At 42.2% G+C, this 20,467-nt stretch overlaps 3 protein-coding genes across 11 annotated transcripts in view; 2 read left to right on the top strand and 1 right to left on the bottom strand.

Annotated features, from left to right (window-relative positions):
- LOC143218754 (pancreatic triacylglycerol lipase) overlaps positions 1-20,374 on the bottom strand; it is a 40,667-nt gene extending 20,293 nt beyond the window's left edge. For both annotated transcript variants that reach the window (XM_076444179.1, XM_076444182.1), the window contains exon 1: positions 17,451-20,374. In XM_076444179.1, coding sequence (XP_076300294.1) covers positions 17,451-17,452 — 2 coding nt within the window. In that variant the 5' untranslated portion in view covers positions 17,453-20,374. The remainder of the gene's footprint in view (positions 1-17,450) is intronic.
- Positions 395-6,693, top strand: LOC143218752 (uncharacterized). 7 transcript variants are annotated; one of them, XM_076444174.1, is made up of 13 exons: positions 662-866; positions 952-1,077; positions 1,162-1,305; positions 1,391-1,534; positions 1,620-1,763; positions 1,849-1,992; positions 2,078-2,221; positions 2,307-2,450; positions 2,536-2,679; positions 5,069-5,212; positions 5,298-5,441; positions 5,527-5,688; positions 6,480-6,693. In XM_076444174.1, exons 1-13 carry the CDS (start codon positions 677-679, stop codon positions 6,497-6,499), a joined length of 1,794 nt encoding a protein of 597 aa, XP_076300289.1. In that variant the 5' UTR covers positions 662-676; the 3' UTR covers positions 6,500-6,693. The 7 variants fall into 7 exon arrangements, 6 of the variants coding, with proteins under 6 accessions (XP_076300292.1, XP_076300291.1, XP_076300293.1 ...); XM_076444173.1 differs by having other exon boundaries at positions 952-1,305; XM_076444175.1 differs by lacking the exon at positions 1,620-1,763 and having other exon boundaries at positions 952-1,305.
- On the top strand, positions 7,079-9,623 carry LOC143218761 (uncharacterized). 2 transcript variants are annotated; one of them, XM_076444190.1, is made up of 7 exons: positions 7,083-7,561; positions 7,647-7,793; positions 7,879-8,022; positions 8,108-8,251; positions 8,342-8,485; positions 8,571-8,693; positions 9,483-9,623. In XM_076444190.1, exons 1-7 carry the CDS (start codon positions 7,372-7,374, stop codon positions 9,500-9,502), a joined length of 912 nt encoding a protein of 303 aa, XP_076300305.1. In that variant the 5' UTR covers positions 7,083-7,371; the 3' UTR covers positions 9,503-9,623. The 2 variants fall into 2 exon arrangements, with proteins under 2 accessions (XP_076300306.1, XP_076300305.1); XM_076444191.1 differs by lacking the exon at positions 8,108-8,251 and having other exon boundaries at positions 7,079-7,561.
- Positions 20,375-20,467: the final 93 nt, after the last annotated feature.

Genomic DNA, 20,467 nt, shown 5'->3' with positions numbered 1-20,467 from the left:
ATGTTTGATTTCGTGTTTCAGGTTGTTAAGATAGAAATATTCTATTTTGTGGTTCAGATTGTAAAAAAGAAATATTTTTCGGAGCCGTAATATCTTATCTCAAATACTATTTTCTTCAAGCAAAACGAAATCTAAAAGCTTAAATAGTATTTGAAATATTATACACTTAACTTCTCGATGCTTTATCGATCCTTAATCTCCGGTGACTATCAACAGTTTTCCATAATATTATAGAAGAACATCTCCGCAACAATGATCGTCAAAAGACCTTCGCGTATCCGCTTATGACTCACACGTCCGAGGTGTGCAAACCGGTTTGCTGCCAGAAAATATGGAAAAAGCACTTTGACATTACAACCATTTAAAGGAGGATTTTCAAGGAGGTGTTTTCAGTTGGAGACATTGTAAGGTCCAGTGTTTTTTCTCGAATGAGTCGTTCTATCTGTTTCCTGGCGATTGTTTAACTAGTTTTGATCGCGACCGTCTGTTCGATACCAACTGTTGGACAGAACCCTGAAGATGGAGATATTATTCACCCTTCCACCGCACCTACGTCTAACATAGACTTCCCTATTCGACAGTGTCAATCTGGACAGAGGCTAGATCACAATAACAAGTGCAGACCTATCGTGTAAAGCTCTTGTGAAAACTTTTTTTCACAAGATTCTGCAAGAAGATGAAACGATTGATATGTTTGACAGCCGCTCTTTTCATATTTCGGATCGTTTTTTCCTTGCCATTAAACGGAGAGTCAGAAGTGAAAAATATTGCATCTTCCACGATTAACTCTCCTGGTCGTGGTTGTCCAGAGGGACAGATGATGGATGCTGGAAAGTGTCGAGATGTTCTGGATAACCCAGATGAAGGTAACCATCTTTATGAAAATTGTTATCTTGTCTTTTATTTTCCGCGAGGTGGTATTTTCAATCACTATTTCCATATTTCGGATAGTGTTTTCGGCGCCATTAAACGAACGGTTAGAACGGGCAGTAGTCGAAGCAGTTCGTGATTGTCCAGAGGGACTGATGAGGGATGATGGTGGAAAGTGTCGAGAGGTTCTGCATATCCCAGATGAAGGTAACCATCTTTATGAAAATTGTTATCTTATCTTTTATTTTCCGCGAGGTGGTATTTCCATCACTACTTTCATATTTCGAATAGTGTTTCCGACGCCATTAAACGAAGGGTTCAAAGGGAGAACACCCAGATCAAATGGTATGATTAGAGCTCCTGTACGTAGTTGTCCAGATGAACAGGGGTGGTATGCTGAAAAGTGTCGGAATGGTCTGAATAACCCATATCAAGGTAACCATCTTTATGAAAATTGTTATCTTATCTTTTATTTTCCGCGAGGTGGTATTTTCTATCACTATTTTCATATTTCGAATAGTGTTTCCGACGCCATTAAACGAAGGGTTCAATGGGATAACATCCAGATTAAATGGTATGATTAGACCTCCTGTACGTAGTTGTCCAGATGAACAGGGGTGGTATGCTGAAAAGTGTCGAAATGGTCTGAATAACCCATATAAAGGTAACCATCTTTATGAAAATTGTTATCTTATCTTTTATTTTCCGCGAGGTGGTATTTTCAATCACTATTTTCATATTTCCAATAGTGTTTCCGACACCATTAAACGAAGGGTTCAATGGGATAACATCCAGATTAAATGGTATGATTAGAGCTCCTGTACGTAGTTGTCCAGATGAACAGGGGTGGTATGCTGAAAAGTGTCGGAATGGTCTGAATAACCCATATCAAGGTAACCATCTTTATGAAAATTGTTATCTTATCTTTTATTTTCCGCGAGGTGCTATGTTCAATCACTATTTTCATATTTCGAATAGTGTTTCCGACGCCATTAAACGAAGGGTTCAATGGGATAACATCCAGATCAAATGGTATGATTAGAGCTCCTGTACGTAGTTGTCCAGATGAACAGGGGTGGTATGCTGAAAAGTGTCGAAATGGTCTGAATAACCCATATAAAGGTAACCATCTTTATGAAAATTGTTATCTTATCTTTTATTTTCCGCGAGGTGGTATTTTCTATCACTATTTTCATATTTCGAATAGTGTTTCCGACGCCATTAAACGAAGGGTTCAATGGGATAACATCCAGATTAAATGGTATGATTAGACCTCCTGTACGTAGTTGTCCAGATGAACAGGGGTGGTATGCTGAAAAGTGTCGAAATGGTCTGAATAACCCATATAAAGGTAACCATCTTTATGAAAATTGTTATCTTATCTTTTATTTTCCGCGAGGTGGTATTTTCAATCACTATTTTCATATTTCGAATAGTGTTTCCGACGCCATTAAACGAAGGGTTCAATGGGATAACATCCAGATTAAATGGTATGATTAGACCTCCTGTACGTAGTTGTCCGGATGAACAGGGGTGGTATGCTGAAAAGTGTCGAAATGGTCTGAATAACCCATATCAAGGTAACCATCTTTATGAAAATTGTTATCTTATCTTTTATTTTCCGCGAGGTGGTATTTTCTATCACTATTTTCATATTTCGAATAGTGTTTCCCACGCCATTAAACGAAGGGTTCAATGGGATAACATCCAGATTAAATGGTATGATTAGACCTCCTGTACGTAGTTGTCCAGATGAACAGGGGTGGTATGCTGAAAAGTGTCGAAATGGTCTGAATAACCCATATGAAGGTAACCATCTTTATGAAAATTATTATCTTATCTTTTATTTTCCGCGAGGTGGTATTTTCAATCACTATTTTCATAGAATGGTAATTATTTTTCTCGTCGCACTATTTTCATATTTCGAATAGTGTTTCCGACGCCATTAAACGGAGCGTCCGCAGGGTATAGTGGTATCGTTATTGTTCCTGATCGTGATTGTCAGGAGGGACTGAAGAGGGATGCTGGAAAGTGTCGAGAGGTTCTGGATATCCCATTTGAAAGTAACCATTTTTATGAAAATTGTTATCTTATCTTTTATCTTCCGTGAAGTGGTATTTTTAATCGCAGTGTCTCAGGAATCATTTTATGTCAATGTCGAGCTTTTCACGGTAATATATGTAGAAGCTGGCTCCTCATCAATGGTTTTCATGACCTTGAAATATATCTGCCCAAACTGCTGGGTCCTCTACAGCGAACTCCGCCATTCTAATCTGTAATCATTACGTTTTTTGAGAGAATTCGTTGTAGAGGGTGGTGTCCACTAAAGCTGCTCAGAGTGATAACCTTGACAACATACCTCAAAGTGATTAAAATCAGCGATGAAGATCAACTTCTATAATTACCTTTTTATCTTTGCCTGGGGTGTATCAATATGTTCTTTTAAACTGATCTTACTATCTTACTTAACGAAACTGTCTTCAACTTCGGCTCGGGTTGAAGACCGAGAGAGTTCTGCATACGTGAGAGGATTGTGTAAATTTTACACCCACGAGAACCTGTTATTGTTCGTGATCATCTGGTGGTAATTATAGCGAAGCTGTATCGCGTTCGCAGCTATGGAGATCAAATCAGAAAAGTACCGATTTCAGAGACTGTTGCGTTGCTAGACATTAGGTTGAGTCAGGTCTAATCGATTTAGATCAGCCAATGACCCGGCTAAATGTTAACTCTACGGTAGCCAAATAAAATCGTGATTTTTTCATTAATATAATTGCAACACAATTACCTTAATACAGGTTAATGATATCTAACGAGACGTTTCAAGCGCCGCCCGAATCTTACTAGCATCTCTCCAGAACCTCGCAAGGATATTCTTCAGGACGACGTAAAATAATGAAATTCTGTATCCGGGCTGTTTTAACCCGGCGTTAGTTAGGTGGGGTCTCACAGACCTCATTGATTTTAGATTTATTGTAACATTGTAACAATGCGTGACAGTTGTCAAGTATTTTTGAATAATAAAAATTTAATTTCGTCGATCTGCGATTTTACTTTGATCAGGTTGTTAAGATAGAAATATTCTATTTTGTGGTTCAGATTGTAAAAAGGAAATATTTTTCGGAGCCGTATATCTTATCTCAAATACTATTCTCTTCAAGCAAAACGAAATCTAAAAGATTAAATGCTATTTGAAATATTATACACTTAACTTCTCGATGCTTTATCGATCCTTAATCTGCGGCGATTATCAACAATTTTCCATAATATTATAGAAGAACATCTCCGCAACAATGATCGACAAAAGACCTTCGCGTATGCACTTATGACTCACACGTCCGAGGTGCGCAAACCGGTTTGCTTCCAGAAAATATGGAAAAAAACACTGACAATACGACTATTTAAAGGAGGATTAAGGAGGTGTCTTCAGTTGGAGACATTGTAACTTCCAGTGTTGTTTCTCGAAGATGCGTCGTTCTATCTGTTTCCTGGCGATTGTTTCACTGGTTTTGATCGCGACCGTCTGTTCGATACCAACTGTTGTACAGAACCCTGAAGACGGAGATATTATTCGTCCTTCCATCGCACCTACGTCTATCATAGACTTCCCTATTCGACAGTGTCAAGCTGGACAAAGGCTGGACCACAATAACAAGTGCAAAACTATCGTGTAAAGCTCTTGTGAAAACTTTTTTTCACAAGATTCTGCAAGAAGATGAAACGATTGATATGTTTGACAGCCACTCTTTTCATATTTCGGATCGTTTCTTCCATGCCATTAAACGGAGAGTCAGAAGTGATAAATATTACATCTTCCACAATTAACTCTTCTGATCATGGTTGTCCAGAGGGACAGAGGAGGGATGCTGGAAAGTGTCGAGATGTTTTGGATAACCCAGATGAAGGTAACCATCTTTATGAAAATTGTTATCTTATCTTTTATTTTCCGCGAGGTGGTATTTTCAATCACTATTTTCATATTTCGGATAGTGTTTTCGGCGCCATTAAACGAACGGTTAGAACGGGGAGTAATCGCAGCAGTTCGTCGTTGTCCAGAGGGACTGATGATGCATGGTGAAAAGTGTCGAGAGGTTCTGCATATCCCAGATGAAGGTAACCATCTTTATGAAAATTGTTATCTTATCTTTTATTTTCCGCAAGGTGGTATTTTCAATCACTATTTTCATATTTCGAATAGTGTTTCCGACGCCATTAAACGAAGGGTTCAAAGGGAGAACACCCAGATCAAATGGTATGATTAGAGCTCCTGTACGTAGTTGTCCAGATGAACAGGGGTGGTATGCTGAAAAGTGTCGAAATGGTCTGAATAACCCATATCAAGGTAACCATCTTTATGAAAATTGTTATCTTATCTTTTATTTTCCGCGAGGTGGTATTTTCAATCACTATTTTCATATTTCGAATAGTGTTTCCGACGCCATTAAACGAAGGGGTCAAAGGGATAACACCCAGATCAAATGGTATGATTAGACCTCCTGTACGTAGTTGTCCAGATGATCAGGGGTGGTATACTGAAAAGTGTTGGAATGGTCTGAATAACCCATATGAAGGTAACCATCTTTATGAAAATTATTATCTTATCTTTTATTTTCCGCGAGGTGGTATTTTCAATCACTATTTTCATATTTCGAATAGTGTTTCCGACGCCATTAAACGAAGGGTTGCGGTTCCAAGGGAAACCAGCCGGTTTTCGTGGTTATGGTGGTGCTGTGGTTGGTGGTCCTGATCGTGTTTGTGAGAAGGGACTGATGAGGGAAGCTGGAAAGTGTCGAGAGGTTCTGGATATCCCACTTGAAGGTAACCATCTTTATGAAAATTGTTATCTTATCTTTTATCTTCCGTGAAGTGGTATTTTTAATCGCAGTGTCTCAGGAATCATTTTATGTCAATGTCGAGCTTTTCACGGTAATATATGTATGTAGAAGCTGGCTCCTCATCAATGGTTTTCATGACCTTGAAATGTACATATCTGTCCAAACTGCTGGGTCCTCTACAGCGAATTCCGCCATTCTAATCTCCATCATTACGTTTTTTGAGAGAATTCGTCGCAGTGAGTGATGTCCACTAAAGCTGCTCAGAATTATGACCTTGGCAACATACTTCAAAGTGATCAAAATCAGTGATGAAGATCAACTTCTGTATAATTACCTTTTTATCTCTCCCTGGGGAGTATCAATATGTTCTTTTTACACTGATCTTACTATCTTACTTAACGAAACTGTCTTCAACTTCGGCTCGGGTTGAAGACCGAGAGAGTTCTGCATACGTGAGACGATTGTGTAAATTTTACACCCACGAGAACCTGTTATTGTTCGTGATCATCTGGTGGTAATTATAGCGAAGCTGTATCGCGTTCGCAGCTATGGAGATCAAATCAGAAAAGTACCGATTTCAGAGACTGTTGCGTTGCTAGACATTAGGTTGAGTCAGGTCTAATCGATTTAAATCAGCCAATGACTCGCCTAAATGTTAACTCCATAAACTGCGGTAGCCAAATAAAATCGTGATTTTTTCATTAATATAATTGCAACACAATTACCTTAATACAGGTTAATGATATCTAACGAGACGTTTATTTTTGTTCCAAGTGCCGTCCGAATCTAACTAGCATCTCTTCAGAACCTCGCTAGGATATTCTTCAGGACGACGTAAAATAATGAAATTCTGTATCCGGGCTGTTTTAACCCGGCGTTAGTTAGGTGGGGTCTCACAGACCTCATTGATCTTAGATTTATTGTAACATTGTAACAATTCGTGACAGTTGTCAAGTATTTTTGAATAATAAAAATTTAATTTTGTCGATCTGCGATTTTACTTTGATCAGGTTGTTAAGATAGAAATATTCTATTTTGTGGTTCAGATTGTAAAAAGGAAATATTTTTCGGAGCCGTATATCTTATCTCAAATACTATTTTCTTCAAGCAAAACGAAATCTAAAAGATTAAATGCTATTTTAAATATTATACACTTAACTTCTCGATGCTTTATCGATCCTTAATCTGCGGTGACTATCAACAGTTTTCCATAATATTATAGAAGAACATCTCCGCAACAACGATCGACAAAAGACCTTCGCGTATCCACGTATGACTCACACGTCCGAGGTGCGCAAACCGGTTTGCATCCAGAAAATATGGAAAAAAAACACTGACACTACGACTATTTAAAGGAGGATATTTAAGGAGGTGTCTTCAGTTGGAGACATTGTAACTTCCAGTGTTGTTTCTCGAAGATGCGCCGTTCTATCTGTTTCCTGGCGATTGTTTCACTGGTTTTGATCGCGACAGTCTGTTCGATACCAACTGTTGTACAGAACCCTGAAGACGGAGATATTATTCGTCCTTCCATCGCACCTACTTCTATCATAGACTTCCCTATTCGACAGTGTCAAGCTGGACAAAGGCTGGACCACAATAACAAGTGCAGAACTATCGTGTGAAGCTCTTGTGAAAACTTTTTTTCACAAGATTCTGCAAGAAGATGAAACGATTGATATGTTTGACCGCCACTCTTTTCATATTTCGGATGGTTTCTTCCATGCCATTAAACGGAGAGTCAGAAGTGATAAATATTACATCTTCCACAATTAACTCTTCTGATCGTGGTTGTCCAGAGGGACAGAGGAGGGATGCTGGAAAGTGTCGAGATGTTCCGGATAACCCAGATGAAGGTAACCATCTTTATGAAAATTGTTATCTTGTCTTTTATTTTCCGCGAGGTGGTATTTTCAATCACTATTTTCATATTTCGGATAGTGTCTTCGGCGCCATTAAACGAAGAGTTCAAATTAGGGATAACACCCAGATCAAATAGTATGATTAGAGTTCCTTTACGTGGTTGTCCAGAGGGACAGAGGAGGGTTGGTGTAAAGTGTCGAGATATTCTGCATATCCCAGATGAAGGTAACCATATTTACGAAAATTGTTATCTTATCTTTTATTTTCCGCGATGTGGTATTTTCAATCACTATTTTCATATTTCGGATAGTGTTTTCGGCGCCATTAAACGAACGGTTAGAACGGGCACTATCCGTACCAGTTTCCGTGATTAACCCTTCTGATCGTGGTTGTCCAGAGGGACACAGGAGGATTGCTGGAAGGTGTCTAGATGTTCTGCATATCCCAGCTGACGGTAACCATCTTTATGAAAATTGTTGTCTTATCTTTTATTTTCCGCGAGGTGGTATTTTCAATCATTATTTTCATATTTCGGATAGTGTCTTCGGCGCCATTAAACGAAGGCTTCGAACGGATATCAGCCGTACCAGTTTATTCGATTAGTTCTTCTGATCGTGATTGTCCAGATGAACAGGGGTGGTTTGCTGAAAAGTGTCGAGATGTTCTGGATATCCCAGATGAAGGTATCCATCTTCATTAAAATTGTTATGTTATCTTATCTTTTATTTTCCGCGAGGTGGTATTTTCAATTACTATTTTCATATTTCGGACAGTGTTTCCGGCGCCATTAAACGAAGGGTCCGAATTGATATCAGCCGTACCAATTTCTGTGATTAACCCTCCTGATCGTGGTTGTCCAGAGGGACAGAGGACGGTTGCTGGAAGCTGTCGAAATGTTCTGGATAACCCAGCTGACGGTAACTATCTTTATGAAAATTGTTATCTTATCTTTTATTTTCCGCGAGGTGGTATTTTCAATCACTATTTTCATATTTCGGATAGTGTCTTCGGCGTCAGAAATGAAAGTTCCATCCTACTTGTTTAACCCTCCTGATCGTGATTGTCAGGAGGGACTGAAGAGGGATGCTGGAAAGTGTCGAGAGGTTCTGGATATCCCACTTGAAGGTAACCATCTTTATGAAAATTGTTATCTTATCTTTTATCTTCCGTGAAGTGGTATTTTTAATCGCAGTGTCTCAGGAATCATTTTATGTCAATGTCGAGCTTTTCACGGTAATATATGTATGTAGAAGCTGGCTCCTCATCAATGGTTTTCATGACCTTGAAATGTACATATCTGTCCAAACTGCTGGGTCCTCTACAGCGAATTCCGCCATTCTAATCTCCATCATTACGTTTTTTGAGAGAATTCGTCGCAGTGAGTGATGTCCACTAAAGCTGCTCAGAATTATGACCTTGGCAACATACTTCAAAGTGATCAAAATCAGTGATGAAGATCAACTTCTGTATAATTACCTTTTTATCTCTCCCTGGAGAGTATCAATATGTTCTTTTTACACTGATCTTACTATCTTACGTAACGAAACTGTCTTCAACTTCGGCTCGGGTTGGAGACCGAGAGAGTTCTGCATACGTGGGACGATTGTGTAAATTTTACACCCACGAGAACCTGTTATTGTTCATGGTCATCTGGTGGTAATTATAGCGAAGCTGTATCGCGTTCGCAGCTATGGAGATCAAATCAGAAGTAAAAGTACCGATTCCAGAGACTGTTGCGTTGCTAGACATTAGGTTGAGTCAGGTCTAATCGATTTAAATCAGCCAATGACTCGCCTAAATGTTAACTCTACGGTAGCCAAATAAAATCGTGATTTTTTCATTAATATAATTGCAACACAATTACCTTAATACAGGTTAATGATATCTAAACGGGACGTTTATTTTTGTTCCAAGTGCCGTCCGAATCTAACTAGCATCTCTCGAGAACCTCGCAAGGATATTCTTCAGCACGACGTAAAATAATGAAATTCTGTATCCGGGCTGTTTTAAATCCCAAAGTGATCATTAATAAAAATTCCAGTATGTCCACAGCGACGCACATTTGTCCCACTTTCTAGTCCCGTCAGAAACATCATTCTCAAACAAGTGTCTCTATCGCTACGAGTCCTTTACATAATTCGAGTCGTTTTGCAGGATGTTGCACAAGCCGCCCGGTCACGTGGACATTTCGCGGACATTTCTTTGATCGCGAATCTTCCGATCGCGTCGCCGAAGAAGTGTCTCTCTCAGCCTGGGTCATCCTGCTGTGCAATGTAAAGCGCGCGCGTAACGCGAGTGAAAGCGCAAGGCCTGCGCTTTGAGTGCGCCATTAATTGCGATTAGCGAGTTTCTTCGATCTATAAATAATCGCTCGAGCTCGAATAACTTAACGTTTCAGTTGGCGCGGGAGATTCGAACCAGTCGCGATCGTAACTGGATCAGGGACACATGCTGCGCGTTCGAACGGCTGTGCGAGCATTGCAAATTCGTTTTCTAAAAACGTACCTTCACTGTTCCACTTGCTGCGTCGTGCGAACGAATTTTAGAGGAAAGTGGAATCCTCAAGCTTTAAAATGAGTCCAAATTCATTAGCGTGCGACTATTTTTTACGAAGTTATTCGAACTTTATCGTCCAAATAATTTTGGAACTCTGTATACGGTCCAGTCGGAATTTTTGGAATATTTGAAAAAGAGAAGCGGAAAGAAGTTTCCATCGTCCAGCAATAAATCGCGAGCGACGGAGGGAACGTGCTCGGCGGCGATTTTTTCCGAAGCGGCGGAGATCGACCCCCGCGAGATATCTCGATGATCCCTTGAACTAGAAAGTAATCAAACGGTTCGAGAAAGAGAGAGGGAGAGAGTGGGCGAGAGCAAGAAAGATAGACGGGGAAAGAGAGAAAAATCCACGCTCACGAGCCGAGCTAGCAGAGCACGCCATACTCGACGCCGAGTTATTATCGCGTGGAAAATGTCAAAGACGGAAGACGCCTTCTAATAAACCAGCCTGGCGTCTTTCACTCGGCTTTTCTTGCTCCCGCGGATTTTTCTGGCGTTTAGCAATCCAATTAGCCGAGAAACGAACAACAGCAATGCTTTTTGCTGGAACCAACACCTTCGGGCCCTCGTAAACAATCCGCTAGACTAAAAAACGATTTACAATCGCTGTGCTAGTTTACCTGGAGAAAACCGACGAGCAGATCATTTTATCTTTACCCGGTTTGTAGTCTGATAAAACGTTCTAATGGTGAATATTTTTCAAACAAACTTGGATGATTAAATTCCCCGTTTGAAGACCCGCAATTTAAAAAAAAGTTTATTATCCTGTGCCTTTTGGTTCCTGAGATATCTCAAAATAGGTTTCCCACCCCTATTTTCGGGGTTGTGGTCTCACCCCCCAGCTAAGAATCACTGTAGACGATGGAATTAATTTTTAGTTTTAGTTCCATATCATTTTCTACGGAGCTGATTCTATTTCCACGGAAATTCCGCTAAAATTGGCCTGCTACACTAAAGTGTCGTCCTCCAAGAACGTTCTCGAGTCTCCGTGTCTCTCCCTCACGTTTTGTCAAATAATTTCTACGGTTATAATCGAGCTTCGTGTCAGCGGGTTTGCGCAAATCTACAGCACAGAAACGGACAAGCTGCTCCCCCGCTGTGTCTAATCGTCGCCCGGAGCCCGGAGAAAAATTACAGACGCGGAATACATGGTAGCCCAGCTGATGCGAAAGTGGCTGTTACAGACGGAGTTTCTATGTAATGGCTCGTCCACACGAGCACGCGACTGCGACGCCGCTATTACCCGACATTTTTGTCCGTTTTCAGCGATGAGCTGATCTCTGCCTCCGGCCACGACTATGTATTACACGTTCCTTTCCTTTGTCCTTGCTCACGAACTCGGCATTTCTCTCACGTCCCAGTAATTCATGCTACGAGGAAGCTCGGCCGCATTTGGCCGAATATTAAAGGCGCAACGAGCTCTGCCACCGGGCGAAATCATTTGCCAATTTTCAGTTAAATTGCTCCCGCTGTTGCCCAACGCGTCTGAGAAATGCGATGACTCAAGCAGTCGCAAATTTTTACACGAAACTGTTACCAACGCCTTTCTGCCGTTTTTCCGATTAAAATGAGTCCAAACACGACACCATTCGGAGCACAATTGCTCCCGCTGTTGCCCAACGCGTCTGAGAAATGCGATGGCTCAAACAGTCGCAAATTTTTACGTGAAACTGTTACCAGCGCCTTTCTGCCGTTTTTCTGATTCAAATGAGTCCAAACACGATACCATTCGGAGCACAATTGCTCCCGCAATCCACAATTTTGTAAAACCTAATTGATAGTTCGCCTACTCGAGGTTCTACTGAATCGTGTATTACTCGGGTAAATATGATCCGAATTGTGCCGTGTTTGGACTCGTTTTAATCGGAAAAATGTCAGGAATATGTTGGTGAATGTATATTTGACACAGGTTCCAGAAAATTTCATTCGATCGACATGCGAAGCGAAGAAATTGCGGGTAGAGGAAAACAGTAATTAGGCAGATTCCGCGGCATCGGTCGCGTTTCCCGGAAGCCGTAGATCGTCGTAACGTGATCGTGATTGTACCGGTGGTTCTCGGCGGCACGTGAGAAGTGGATCCGCCGCTGGCATAACGTTTTCACGGTTTTCGAGCAATCATCCGTGTCACTCAGTCACGCAGCCTGCACTTTTGCGCGATTAAAGTGGAAACCGTGTTTCCTCGCGGAAGTGAAGGAAAGTCGCGGAAAGTGGACAGTTTTGTCTCCTCTGCGCTAGCGGTGCTCCGACTGGTACAAATTCACCGTACGAACCGCTGCTAATTACTTATGAACGTTAGAATTGCGTAAACCATTCAACTTTCCAATAAAACATTTTTCTAACGAACCGAATGGGACGATGATTCTCTAAAAGAATTTTAGAAGAAAATGTTTGCACAACGCTGTTCAAACACTGTGCACTGCGAACATTTGAAACGAATTTTCACGGAGAACAGACTCGTTCCAGACGTGCCAAATTCGTTTCGCAAACGACTAGCCACGCATGACGGAACTCTCAGCAAAACGGGATTCGTTTTGCTCGAACGGCTGCTGCTGCCGTGTTTCGCGGTAATCTGCCGGGATCGAATAATCTCTCGCGGAGGAGCGCTCGCGTGATATTTGCCGGAGCGTGCGGACACGGCCGAAGCGCGGTGAACTTCCTGCATCCGAGGTATCTCGCACGCGAAGGTCTACCGCTCGCTAGCGATGGCTATACGTGTCTTCTGGGTCCGACAGTTCAAGGCCAGAAACATCCTGCTGGCCATATTTCATCACACTTTAACATCAAACAACTGGACCACTTTCAATGCATCTCGACTCGTACAAGATTACTTGGACATGGCTCCAAGCGATTAACATTTGCATAATTTTTGCGAAACTACTTGCTAATTAGTAAAAAAGAACATGATTGTTCGGATAATACAACAATCACATAGTTTCAGTGCTGAACTTAATCCTTATTAAAGTGCGCAGTATATCGTGTAGCGTATACGTTTAACGCAAGCTAATTCTTCCTCGAAAGTATTCAGACGATGAAGAATTCGAACATCAGAGGCTCGGATAATCGAGGTTCTACTGTATATGTCAATCGGTCGAGTTAGTCTCCTTCTCAACGTCTAAATAAACGGTCGTCAAGTTATCGGTGTGTTTTCCTTTTCGTTAACCTCGAGTAATAACTAGAATGGACTACGAGATTAAAAATTAACCAGAAATTTGTTCGTGCTCGCGAGCTACCAGTACCCATCGCTACTTGACCGCTCGGATGACCGTGCAAGAAGCGTTGAAACGCGCGGTACGATTGGAATAAAATTGAAGACGCGGTTCGTGATCATTTGTCACGATCGTTAGAAATCGTCGCCAGCGTTCGCGACGTTCGCGAAGTAGAAAATTGCGATTTAGCACTGCCCGAGAGCACGGAAGAGAAGAGAATTTGCGAATTTGTTCCTGCTGCGAACAGGCTCGGGAACATCTGCGAGGAAAGTTACCGCGTCTTGCAACGGCGCGCTGGTTTATGCGCGGATTAATTTATCTGTGTAAATCGTAAATTCAATTACGACCGCCCGCTGGTTGCTCGAACTAACTTTTCATCTCCCACAAGACTGTTTAACAAGAAACCAATTTTTTGCATATTGTGAATTTTTGTTCGATACATTAAGGAGCATAGCTGATTCCACACATTAATTTTTATAGAAATGGACCAAACGACTTCAATTTCTCTGTAAGGTTGTTCTGATTTAAAGTGTGTGGAATCAGTTATGCTCCTTACTGTATCTCAGTACGTACGTATTAAAAATGTAGATTTGCAACATAATATTTAGAAAGCACGGCTGCCGGTACCGCATAGAATTTTCTACCACGGAAATAATTAATCTTTTTCGAATTTTCGCAGTATCGGATCGCCTCGAAATCAGTTCCCTCTCGATTCGAAAGGAAACGGCGGGAAACAAGCATGATTTTGAAAGTTTCGAGCGGCGACGGCAGAACCGCATTCCATTCTAATCTTCGCGGCCAACTTTGCTCATCCAACGTTATCGGTAATAAATCTGAAATCTAATGATTTGTTAATGAGCTCTTGGCCGTGCTTTTTTATCCCTGCTCTTGCCCGGGGATCGGACTATAATCCAGCCAATAATCGAATGAAAGGAACCCGGATCGAGAACGGGTTTGCAACATTCGCGCGGAAAGTACGATCGCACTTAATTAATCCGGCTTCCTTTTCTGCGAGCGAATTCTGCTGAGACTGTGATCGAAAAGTCTCTGCTCGAAAGTACATTAAAATTTGTGTCCTCCCAATTTTTGAAGATTTACGAAAATTGAACAATTTAAATGATTTGTTAAAAAGAAACTGCGACTTCGACCAGCCGCAATTTTTGGAAAATTTCTTTATACACCGCCTAGTGAACTAATCCTTGTCTTTTCAGAAAAATTTGAGGGGTTTTTGGAGAATTCCAAATATTGTACAATTTAGAATATTTGTTAAAAAGCTACTGCGACTTCGACCAGTTGCAATTTTTGAAAAATTTCTTTTTACAGCATCTAGTGAACTAATTCTTGTCTATTCGGAAAAATTTGAGGGGTTTTTCGAAAAGTCATAGTGCTTGAAATACTAACGCGGCGAGGAAAGGGTTGGAGTTTGCGAGGATCGGCTCGGGTTTTGCAACGCATACTTCGCGAGACGTTCGCGTGGCAAGGAAAAAGCGACTGTAGGCATAGTTCGAGGCAAGTGCACGGACTTTCTCCGGGGACAAGCCTCTATCTACGTAGGCGTGCACACAACACAGTTCCAGACGGTGGTAGACTCATCGTACGACCAGCAGAAATCATCGGATCCGATCGATCGATCGATCGTTACGCCGCGTGCCGCGATCCATCACTGGATTTCGCAAGTTCGAGGTCGTTCACGGTCTCGCGACTGCGTTAATGGTGCTGTCAAGAAAATTGTCGAAGGAATGCATTCATGTGTGTGGTAAAACACTCTCTCAAACATTATATTCAAACGTGCTCAAACATATCCAAATAAACCTCTGTGAATGTCAATAAATTGATAAGGGTCCACTAATTTCATGTTAAAGCATGATCAATCTACAAGCAATATCGTACGAACATCCACAAACACTTTCAAGCATGCAAAAATATTATACCACCGTCCAGAATTGATCCAGAGTCTTTCCGGTTGCTCGCCTAATTAATATGGAATTGCGTTAGACGCAAGCCTACCGTCGCAGAGAAAGCAAAACGCGAATTAGCATTTAATCTATTTGTTCGAACCCCCCGTTCGAAAGCGAGTTTCCTGTTCCTGTTGGCCAACCTGCCGAAAACATTGACAGCATTGTGCCATTAGCGGCCACGTGTCTCGAATCTCAATTACGATCTTCTAACAACTGGAAATTTTAATGGCAACCTGACAGGTCGCTTTCGCCCATTTTTGTTATCGGTACAACACGGATTCGGTCCGTAGAAAAATCGTCAGAGTTATGACCGGAATTAAACTCGAAGGCCTCGCTAATTTCCGGTTTCGCGGTGTTACTCGATTTATCTCGATCGCGGCTTTCATCGATCCGGCGATCATTGTCGAGGGACCGCGGAGTCGTCAAATTATGTTACACGGCATCGCTGATGCTATCGTTGTCTTCGGGAAATAGGAACAATGCCTTTTGTTGGACAGTTATGCAACTCGAAATGTGTGCGAACCTGGTGAAAAATCACAGGATGGTGGACAAAATTGGAGGACGAAGATGAGAAACGATTGTTGAATAACTTCAACAATCCTGGCCAACAATATAATTAACCAAGGAGCTGGCCTGAAGGAGCGAGAAGGAAGACAGTGTTAGAAGTTCGAAATTAATGCATTTCCTGGCAGCCGTCACGGCAATCAGTTGAACGCACTTGCATTACTGTAACCTGGTGCTGAAAGTGACTGTCATAGTCAGTCAGATTGCTATGGCAATCACAGCGAACACTGTCCCTGACACTGGCAGTGTCAGATGCATTACGCAAGCAAGGAAATTTCCCTGAATCTTTCCATTTCAATCATATCTGATCTCTATTCCATAACAACAATCGAATCGATTCTATTAATTAATGTTGACGTAGTCCGAGACCTTAGCAAACATATCGAATGACGTCGTTCGGAATTATCGAATCTTCGAATCCTCGGCAATTTAGCTAATGACAGCCCCTGGTCCAGTAGTTGTAATATTTTTTTTATACTATGTGCATTAGCGCGAATCCTTGTTTATGTAATTTCACTTGCAATTGACTGAGAGACCTGTTCCACTGCTGATTACTTCTGAACGCCTAGCCTAGTCCTAGACCTTTCCCTACTCCTTAACTGTGACCCCTATCAACCATGAATTCCTGGCGTTCCTGAATGCTTGCCTGTCTAGACACTGACTAGACCAGGTGTCCCAACGCTCTTTGCAGCTGCTAGCAACACTGTAATCAGTGCTTTCCTAATATCCATCCTCGTTTACCGAAGATTAAGTACACCGTCGCCGTCTGGAGGATGTTTGCTTACTCATTCCATCGTATACTGGCGAACGTTCATTTGATGTTTGATATCGTGAAAAATGCCTGCCGGAGCAACGGTGCAATTTTTCAACAGACACAGCCACGATCGAGCTGCAGATTTGTTGTTGAAACACTGGGCAGCTGACAGTATAGCTATTTTAAATTAATTGTCCAGTTGGGATTGTCACGCGAAGAAAAATCCGGTGGAAGACGAATTCTGGTAATAAACGTTTTACAAATGTGACTATACACTCGCGTCCTGTTTGTCTTCAATAATAATTCAAATTTAGAAAATGTGACGTACATGTTCCCTACATCAGGAAAGATTAGCAAGTACCATTTTTATTCCACAATATAGGTCCTGATTGTCACGAAGAAAAATCCGTCCTATCCATAAAATTCGCCGAACACTTACTCGTCTTCAATAATAATCAAAATTTGGAAAATATAGGATATACATATTTTAGTCAGATTGGATTCACATGTTCTCTACGTTAGAAAAATTTGCAAGTACCATTTTTGTTCCTCTAATAACAAAAATCGTCTACATCGAAATTTGATTTGTCCGGTGACTTATGGATCGCAAGTTCAGAACAAAGAAACCGATCGAGCTCGAATTTTTTACACAAGTGGCCCACACTACCCCGCAGTCGTGGTAAAAAAATGAAATTTTTCTACCAGCCCGTTTCGCTGTAAAAAAAAAAAACGAGAATACCGTTCGTGGGATACGTGTGAAAGATGATCGGAGGTTTTTCATTGTCGCTTGTCATTTAATTATTATTTTGTAATCGCTTAATGGATGAGACACGGCGGAACTCACATTTTCGCAGTCTCTCTTTCATGTCACAGCGTCACGTCGCCCTGGTGCGGTCTCTCATGTCCGCAAAACACAGTGTCAGAGGTTCGTGTGTCCACGTGGTCCCCAGAAATCACAGGAGACGCGGGGGTTCCTCGAGATCGACTCACATCACACGTTGGCTCGATCACTGACCCCGCACGACAGTTTCTGCGAAGAAACTCTTCGAGCGCGACAAAATCGGGGAACCGCAAGCCGTGTGTGTAGGTGCTCTGACGGAAAGAGGACAAGACGTGTCACGGTGAGAGGCCGAGGCTCGACTGAACGCTGCCACGACGTGCATTCCGCTTGGTCCGAAATGTTTCGCCCACCACCAGGTGTGTTGTTGCTCCCCCTCCCCCGGACTGGACTCTCTTCGCTACCTGTCCTGGCACAATGCGAATGGTTCTGTCCAGGTCGGCTTTTCTTTGACCCTTACGGGGACCGATTTCGTAAGCGGTGTGTGTTTTCACTCGGATGGAATGTGGCCGGGGTGTTCTACCGGCGTCCTAACATTCGCTTGTCATCCATTAGTGACCGTCTCATAACCGATATCAACAGCAAATTGCACTTCGGACGCTCGTTGCGACAGGCTTTCTATAATTGCCCGCGACTTTCTTCATCGGGACGCTCGTTCGCCGAGACCATTAACTCCGAAATATTAAGCATGCTGAAAATTCCCTCGATTCCTGTCGTTCTCGAGAAACACGTAAGTCCGTTTATCCAAGGATTTATTTCATGTGGATGCAAGAAAGCTGGGAAGAATGACAACCTTGGAAACGTATCTCAAGGTCGTAGGAATCTGCGAGTCTGATTCGCCAGTCCCCCACTCCGGCTGCTATTCAGAATTTTAAAGCTGATGGATCTTGAAGTTGACGAATTTTGAAATTGACGAATTTTAAAGTTCATGAATTTTGAAGTTCATGAATTTGACTTGCAAAAGGGTGAATTGATGAATTTCGAAGTTGATGGATTTTGAAGTTTATGAATTTTAAAGTTGATGAATTTGACTTGCAAAAGGGTGAATTTGGAGCGCAAAACCTGCAAAACTGTGACTGCAGAATTTACTCAAACAATTTTACGCAACCCGCAACATTCTGCAAATCGGAAAGAATGTTCCGAGCAAATTTGTCCATGTCTCACTTAACTTTTTAGACGAAACCAGTTTAGCAACGTCAACATTGTCTCGAATTATACTATTCATATTTTTACTGCAGCCATCAATTTTTCTTGCAACATTCTCTTGCGAGGGGACCAACTTTCGAAGAACACTTTTGCAGATTCTTTCGCAAATAGAGCAAAGAAACGCCAATCAACATGGCGGCGTTTTCGCAACTGATTTTCCCAATAGCCGAGGTTTTTCCTTCTCGAACACAATCAGGAAATTCTTTCGAAGTTGTTCGAACTGTAAAACTTTGTTTCGCGACTCCGCTTTTACGACCGCAGTCGGTGTTTCTTTCGCCGTGGAATTGCCCAGGCCGGAGGAACCGAGTCATAGCCGCGCAGCACGAACCATCATCGTAAAGCTGGAATTATGCAGTATGAATAATTGAATTGTATAAAATCGAGTAGAATGGTCACTTTCTCCCAGCTTGTTCGCGTAATAAGACCGAAATATTATCTCGGGAATCGCGGGTCGGTTATGTCACCGCAACAGCGTTTTCCGCCCACATTTCGAGGCTAGGCCTCGCTTTCGCGACGATGGTCCACAAAATAAAAAGACTCGTCTTAATTTCTAAAGCAAACACTGCGTGGCCTTGGGTTGCGACATGGTCCGCGCCTCGACCTAATTTTATGCACATGTGTTACCGTTGTTAATATTAATGAGTTTCGAAAATTTGGAGGCGATGTTCAAGATTAACCGTGAGTAATGTGTAGATAAAGTATTTCGCAAGAGCCATATTTTATATTATTTTATGTCTCGCTTGTGTGCGACTATTTTTGGTTAAAAAAATTCTGACAGTTCCTGTAATACCGTGGTAAGATTGCCCAAAAATTTCAAGAATATCGGTCCAGCCAATCAGCTAGAATAAATTCGCAAGTGTTCGTTTTTGAACGTAACCATCAGGCTACCTCCTGAGCAGTTTATGAAAGTGTTCTTACAACTTCTATTTCTAACTTTAGTTGAGGGCCCCAACATTTTTACCGTTTGGAGCCTCCACTCGACTTGAGCCGCCACTGCTCTTGAAGGATTAAACCATTCCGGCGTTGTTAATTACAGAGCCGTCGGCTTTCAGTCCGGCAGGAAGTAAAAATGCGACAGTCCTCGCCGTCACGGGTTCCCATTATGTGTCCGCGTCTCCCGTTCCCACGTGGCGCTACGTCAGAACGTGGAAATGTTCACTTTCATTCCGAAGGCATCGACCAGGGGGATCCGTACGGAATCCGTTCTCGCCGGTGATTCAGTTATTATACATCGAAAGCGAGCAGTAAGGTACGGCATTTCGGTTGGCAATTACGCGAAGAAGTTGGACGGGCCAACAGTGGCAATTTCCGCGGGCCGGAAAAACGCGACCTCTCCCGTCGCGCGCCTGTATCGGAGAATCAGACATTTTCCGCGGTCTGTCTCTGTCGCGCGCGTTGGTTTCGCTCGCGCGACGACCGATAGCGAAGCCACCTTCCCTTTCACTGTCATTATGCACGCGTGCTTCTTTCACCTTGGCGGCCGCTTTCATACGTCGCCGGTAAATCACTGCGCAAGGATCGACAGTCCCGTAATTTATGCTCGTGTAGGATCCACCGGGAGAAGACAGCGAGCCTCCACGATGAAGCACAGACAGCCAGCCGTCTATTGTATACGGAGCAGATCCGCTGTTCCGTTCTCTATGCCATTTTTACCTCGTGGGCGAGTCGGAAGTGAAATCTGTGACTTGGTGGGGGATTTGTTAAGGTGCGTCATTGTTAGCTTAATTTTTATCGTCTGGGGAGGCTTGGCTGGGATCTGGATAGAGCGTAGAGCCTGAGAGGATCTAACCCCACCTCGATTGGATCCAGTCTACTTA

This window comes from Lasioglossum baleicum, chromosome 20, assembly GCF_051020765.1.
Source record: "Lasioglossum baleicum chromosome 20, iyLasBale1, whole genome shotgun sequence".
Taxonomy (NCBI): domain Eukaryota; kingdom Metazoa; phylum Arthropoda; class Insecta; order Hymenoptera; family Halictidae; genus Lasioglossum; species Lasioglossum baleicum.
This window is presented reverse-complemented; position numbering and strand designations above follow the sequence as displayed.